This window comes from Chelonoidis abingdonii, chromosome 15 (assembly GCF_003597395.2).
Source record: "Chelonoidis abingdonii isolate Lonesome George chromosome 15, CheloAbing_2.0, whole genome shotgun sequence".
In the NCBI taxonomy this organism is placed as follows: Eukaryota; Metazoa; Chordata; order Testudines; family Testudinidae; genus Chelonoidis; species Chelonoidis abingdonii.
Window position 1 is genome coordinate 49460995 of NC_133783.1, and position 7303 is coordinate 49468297.

Sequence of the window (7303 nt, forward strand, 5' to 3'; positions counted from 1 at the left end):
CTACAGGGAACCAGCACTCATCTCTCTGCCTTTGCCTGAGGCAGTAAAGAAAAGCTGCTGTACGCTGCTGAGCAATCTCCTTAAAGAGGCCATGAGCCCCAGCAGGGACAAACCTGGCACCATATGGAAATTCTATAAGGACTTTCCAATGCTCTGTAGCTCAGGTGAAGTAGGAGACTGCTTATCTGTTGCTGCTGGTAGGAAGCAGAGTGAACTGGGGAGTTTTGCAGAAGGAGGTGGCCCACCACTCCACAGGCATTGACAGGTCCTCCTGCTTGCTGAAGCTCCAGAGGGCTTTAGCAATAGTCATGGATACGAGACTGAAATATCCATCCCATGTAGACATGACCAGGAACGGAGATGACTATTGTGTATTTTGAGCTGTCTCTATAGTTTGCAGAGGGTTTTCTTTTTAAATGTTAAATTTGCAAAAGAGGCATTTAATAAGGCACAACAAAAACAAATGCATCACTACTGATGGCAAGGCCTCTTGGGGTATTAGCCAAATGACCGATGCAACCGTACTTTAATCTAGTTCAGAGTCTATAGTCTATGAACAGAGCTACAAATCAGAAGATCTCCTAGAGACCCTAACGCCAACCAGTGAAGTTGATCCTAAGCAGCAATACTTTCCATCAGGATGACACGGGCACAAAGTGGGATGGCAAGGGTATAAGTGAGGGCAGAATTTAATCCACAGTGATTTACAATCACCACATAGGGCTATCACGAAATGGTCTGAAATGGCAATATGTCACACTAATGCTAATACTCTATACTTTGGTACAAAGGATTCTCTGATCCTTTGATGTCACAAATTCAGGTCTCAGGTGGGGATTCCAACTCTGTAATGTCAGAGACATTTTCTGTGTGGTTTTCCCCCTCTACAGGAAAAGAAACAACGAGAGTAGGGATTATTAAATAAATCAATCCACAACCCTCTTATACATTTATGGATTAAATATATGTTAGGAGATTCAGTCTATCAGATTCATATCATACGATATGACAAAAAAAAGCCTTTCAATCCTAAAATGACAGGAATAAGGGAAGCAATTTATGGGGTAATATGGAAAATGCTGAGCAGGGGGGAAAAACAGCACAAGGAGAGTCACAACACCCGTTAAGTCAATTAATATAAGGGGGCCCATTAGATTAATTCTGGTCTTAAAATAGAAACAAGCACCCAAAGGAGAGACTTTGTTTTAACTACCTTTTTTAAGGTTAGAAAAATAAGACACCGTGTGCGTAGTCAACACTCAGTGAATGAACCAGACTGATACTGAATGGGTTAGGTAACAAAAAGGCAGGGATAAAATAAAATGTTACACTAACCGATGTGCATGATGTCCCAGGTCCCTTCAACCTGGAGGAGAGTCCAAAGTCTCTCTGACAGAGTTAAAGGGGAGGTTTTGTGATATATGAGAGTTCACTGTTAGGTATTATTATTATGTATTATTATTCATTTTGAAGAGTGCCCTAAAGTATTGGAGTTGCTTCCCCTGATAGATAAAAGAGATTATCACTGACACTTGCTACGTCCAACTTTGACCTAATCTAGATTTATTGGCTGATTTCTGATCGGCATGACATCAGGGATGGGACAATTCCACCACCGTTCCACTAACCCTCACCTAGCTCTCCTCAACTTTAACTTTTCATGGACAGTGGCTACATTATTTTACTCTGAATGACAATTTTCCCCACCATGCTTCCAGTCCTATAACTAGGTGCAGAAACAGAAGTAAAAATCATTTTTGTCTCCTATCCATTTATTTATAACAGGCTGGAGGCTTTTGTTTGGTGTGTAATGCAAACTTAATGCTGGTATGGCTCATGAACACCAAGTTGCCACCAGAAGGCTTTCCCCCTCGCCTGTCATTAGTTGAAATGGGGCTTGTCAGGAGACTCAGGCTGTTTGAGTGCATGAAACCATCATTAAGGAACCGCATACTGTCCTTTATCCTTGCATTCAACTCCCGCTGACATCAGTGGGGAGTTCTACATGCAGACCAAGAACAGCATATGGCCTGAAGAATCTATCAGGAATGATGCCAGTTAATTACCACTCCATGAGATGTGGCATTGGGTTAGTGCACTTTGTGTTAATGACTTGCACTCACGATGCTTGGCGGTGATGCTATTCTTAGTTTGCAAGGAGACCTCAGTAGCTCCTATCCAGTCCACCAACCAGAATGATATTAATATGCCACCTGCCTGTGTGTTGCGCAAGGTATTGGTGAAGCTCACGCTATTTATTCACTAATCTTTCCTTTTCCTTCTGTTTCTCTGCTAGTTTGCAGTACCCTGCAGGACATCACACTAGAAAAATCAGGACTCAGGCAACACCCCTTTCCAAATTAAAATCTGGCCTTTCAAAGACATATGCTGAAATGGCATTGATTAACTCTTACATGGTTTGGGGACTTCTTGTGTGGTATGAGGATTTCCCTTACCAGCAATGGCCATGGTTTTAGAAAAGAGCACTCCCAGCTGAAAGGGTAACAGAAGACATTTTAAAGGACAGCCCAACAGTGATTTAACAAGCCGGTCAGCATAGCAGACCTGGGAATAAGTGATAGTAAAGGTAGCGGGTTGGGGGGTGGGGAGAAGGGGTTTAAAACACTTTCATAATGTAATCTAGGTCCTGGGTACTCTCAACTCACATGAAAGACAATGGCAGTGAAGAGTGCTCAGGTCTTACATGAGACACTCAAGATTCCTGCAGCATCAGGCCTTTCTTCCCACAAGGTTAATAAAAGCCACAGGGTGCATTCTTGACTAAAATCTGCTGTTCAAAGTCTCCTGAATCCAGGAAAATATAGATACTGCTCCCCCATCCAAAAAAAGGTTAGATAAAATCAAGCTGATCATCAAGAAACTCAAACCAGCCCAAATAAAGCCACTCAACACAATCTGGACAAACAGTGGATGCAAATCTCCTGGTAATGGACTAGTAAGGTTAACCCTGGGTTCTGCAACCCTCTGAATTGTAGTTTGTGGTCTACAGCCTGATAATGAGTCTACCACAGTAAGCTGTCAAATCCCCTTACCATTTTACAGACAGACTTGGCCTCCTCAGAAAATTTATGGGAGTACACCTCTTCTGTCTCCAGGACTCTCTTGTCCACCTCTTCTCTCTTTACCTTCTCTTTCCTGCCACGAAATGGTGATTGTCCAGCAATCATTTCATAAATGAGGCAACCTAACCCCCAGTAGTCAGGGCTGAGGGTGTATCTCTGATTGTTCAAGACTTCTGGAGCTGTGAGGGACAAAGACCCATCTTGTGAAAACACTTAACATTTCTACAGAAAAATAACTAAAATCCCTAACCCTCTTATTTCAATGACTGAATACACAGCTGCAGAGAACTGTGGGAAAAGTAGGAGTCCCTCCTGGCTTCTACTAGCTGAGTTACAGAAAATACAGAATGCACCTATTCATGCAGAAGCATATATAAAAACACAGCTGGGATTAAAAAACAACAACAACAAAAATCAGTGGAAGCAAAATATATGTGACTGGCCCAATCTTGAAAATTCATCAAGACTTTAAATTTAGAAAAGAAATGACAAACAAACATTATTTAAACAAAAATTAAATTTCCTAAAAAGCAAATTCTGTCCTTTGGATCAGTTTGTGTAGATATTTTTATTTAAAAAACAAACATTTACTGTGTGCTGTATATACACTCACTCTGCATACAGTCACTTTCCAAAATGCATGTTTACTCTCTCAACATGAATACATGGTCCTGATCTACACACACATTTGCACCAGGATAGCTAAAGATGTGCTTTATAACTTATTCAGTCACATGCAAATCTACATAGGGAAGAAAAGTGGCTAAAGTCAGTTTGTTATCAACTTTAGCCCAAACATTTTAAACCGCTTTTATTCCAAAATGAGTGTCCACCTACAGGTTTACAATGAAAGAACTCAGTTGGTTTTAGGAAACTGGGTTAGTTATATCAGTGCATATTTGTGTGTAGACTAGCACATCAACTCTCTCCTTTTCATACAAAGTCTCTCTCTGTCTGAAACACACAAAGATACACAAAGACTTGCTCACTCTATCACAAACACACAGAGAAAACCTCTCTCTCTCTCTCTCACACACACACATACACACACACTTTTTCTAACAGATACAGACAGAATCTCACAGTGTAGGTCCATATTCAGTGGATGTGTGATTGTAGCAAGGGCAGGCATACACATGCTAATTTTAATCCAGCTGGCACAGGTAACAATAGTAGCAAGAGGTGATGGCATAGGCTTCAGCACAAGCTAGCAAGCCACCTACAAGCCCGCTAGGGATCCTGGGTGTGTACTTTGGTTGCTAGCCTGTGCTGACGTGTCTTCATGACCATGGATATGCCTACTCATGCTACAATCACACCTTCACTTGCAGGGTAGATGTCCCCTCACAGTCTAATACACACACATACAGTTCTCCCCCCTCTAGTGCACATTAGCACGCACATACATACATACACACACACACACACACGGTGTGTAACGCCACTGACTGCAAGGTTCAATTTAATTCTGCATTTGTAACATGCTAACTGAATTCTGACTTGTTTTATATTCTAAAGTAGGAGAGAATTAATACCACACTCATCTGAAGAACATTGCAAAACTTGAAACCCGTCTGGCAATCACCAGGAACTGGACTCAAGCTAGAGGAAGAAATAGTTATCCCTTAATATAGCCCCTTAAAAATATTGGAAAGCTCACAGACATCTCTTTTGGTTTGATGCTCTGGTCTTGTAGAACAGTTTCCTATAGATTTAGTTAATCTGCACTCCAGACAGAACTCCAAAGTCACAATAATAGAGTAAACTATCAGTAAAATGAGCTACTAAAGTACTTACCCATATACCCTACTGTTCCTACTCTTCCACGAATTGAGTCACCCTCCGGGATTTTAACAGCTAGACCAAGATCAGATATTCTAATATGGCCTAAGGGGGGAAAAGCAAATATTAAAGTGCAATCCTCAAATGGCTAAAAACAGAAAAGTTATACTCAATGGACCACTTTTGAAATTCATCTAAATACTGAGAGAAGAAAAATACCACTAGCACTGAATTTGAAAAAATATAATCGTTCAAGAAGGGAGAAATAATTTTGAGTAATCCTAGGAGTTTTACCTAAGAGTAATGCAATGAAATTTAAAAGAGGAAGGTTTAGGCTGAATGGCAGTGATAAAATCCTAACAGTGAGGTCTAGTACACTGTGGACTAGTCTTCATTCCTTGACATATTTAAAACTGGACTGGAAAAAAGCAATGGTAGGTATATTGTAAGGAAATATCTTGCATTGACCTAAGTGGATGGACAGGTTGACCTAACTGGTCTTTTCTATCTCTAACTTGTATAACTTTGTGATAGTTTACCTTGTAAAAGTAACAAAATTTGGTCCTGAATCTATAATTAAAGCTCACCTTTCAGGTCTTGTTTGCAACATAAGGATCTGTTCCTTGAGAAATACTGTTTAAGAGCCCTAAAAACCTGGAGATTATTACTACTTATATCCAGATGTTGGAAAGTCAAAGATTGGGGCGCATGTGAGTAAAGGAACAGATTTTCAAATTATATAAGCCTGCCCCCCCACCCCCTGACCATATTTTTAACTTAAATCAAATTATCTCAGAAAGGAAACCACTCAACAACTACGGAGCGTATTTAACATAGAAATCAGCTCAAGTACACTGCATGCCACAGCAGTGTTTTCATTAAAATGTCCAATAACTTTACAGATCCCAAGTCTATTGTGTATCGTTCCTGTAGAAAGGTGGGAGAGTCAAGACTGAGATAACTTGGGTAACTTAATCTATTCTGTCCATTTTGGTCCCTACTGCAATCCCATCTCTGTGGTCTCAGAGGACCCATGTAGGTAGCAATTTGATAGTTCACTAAATTATAAATGACCTAATGATTTAGTAATGGTCTGAAGACTGCACAGGCTTGAAAGCCCCAGTTCAAATGAAAGCACATCATACATGTGATAGTAGTCACTCATGTCCTGCACCAGGAAACCTGGCATTGGCATGGTCAGTGCTGAGCCGGAGTCATAGGAACACAGAATTTGCCATAGATTTGCTGCCTCAAAGAAAGATATACCTGCCCTTTGACCAATTCTGCACTGCTGTAAATGGGGAGTGGGGGGGTTTCCTTCCTGACCATAGCAGTGATTAGTTTATGCACTGAAGCATGAGACTTGATCATGGCAGGTTGTAGCTAGCAATGGGCTCACTGGTTTGAATAAAATGACAGCTGACAAACAGGGAGTAAGGTACCTCTGAAAAGGGAGTTGGGGGCATAGATTTCACAACTTCTTTCCTATTGTGGAAGTAATGTAGGGAAGACAGTGGAAAAGGCAGACCTATTGCTAGGTAAGCAACTGTCCAAACGAACATACTCTGCTATACAGTCTAGTTTCCTCAGCTGTGTAGCAGCCATAGTGTAAAGTTCTATCACTTTATGCATCCCAAGACACAAGCATTAGTATATAATGAGCCTCTTATTCTCTTCAGAGCATTATTTGCCTTATTACAATGTGTCCTAAAACTAACTTAAGCTACTTTACTGTGAAAAAATCTCTCTAAACCTCTGAGACTTACCATAATCATCTAACAGGATATTTTCTGGCTTCAAATCTCTGAAAATGAAAGATAGCAGTCATTTGTGTGAAAGCGGTTGACAAGCCCAGTGCAGGGTATGAATACATAGTCTACTGGCGATAAACCAGTTGGGAGTCAACTGAAACAGTAAAGAACTTGTAAAACCAATATAAGACTCTAATACTTATTGCACAGCAAGACTGACTCCAGATATGTCTTTTTCTTAACTGTAGTTAAATTGTTTCCCCAAGCAAAGATGTCACTTCATAATTTGCTTTCTAATTGATTCATCCTGCCTTCTGATAGTTGGCCTGGCGCACCTTATAGACAGAGATGGTAGCTACCCCACCTGTAGTTAAGGTTGCCTGACAATTCCCATTATAAAATCCCATTTTCAGTTGCTTATAAATTTGGTCAATTATAACCATTCGGGCTGAAACTTTCCAAGCCTGGGGTCTGCCTGACCCTGATTTTTTTTTTTTAAGAAAGTTTCAGCAAATATGTATCAGAAGGGTAGCCGTGTTAGTCTGGATCTGTAAAAGCAGCAGAGAATCCTGTGGCACCTTATAGACTAACAGACCTTTTGGAGCATGAGCTTTCGTGAGTGAATACCCACTTCGTCAGATGCATGTAGTGGAAATTTCCAGGGGCAGGTATATATATGCTAGCAAG

The 7303-nt window shown here is 40.6% G+C and overlaps 1 protein-coding gene across 5 annotated transcripts in view; it reads right to left on the reverse strand.

Moving 5' to 3' along the window:
- GRK5 (G protein-coupled receptor kinase 5) overlaps positions 1–7303 on the reverse strand; it is a 232592-nt gene that overhangs the window by 19155 nt on the left and 206134 nt on the right. For all 5 annotated transcript variants that reach the window (XM_032780769.2, XM_075072511.1, XM_032780766.2 and 2 more), the window contains 3 exons: positions 6632–6669; positions 4881–4970; positions 3054–3262 (listed from right to left, as the gene is read on the reverse strand). In XM_032780769.2, coding sequence (XP_032636660.1) covers positions 3054–3262; positions 4881–4970; positions 6632–6669 — 337 coding nt within the window. The remainder of the gene's footprint in view (positions 1–3053; positions 3263–4880; positions 4971–6631; positions 6670–7303) is intronic.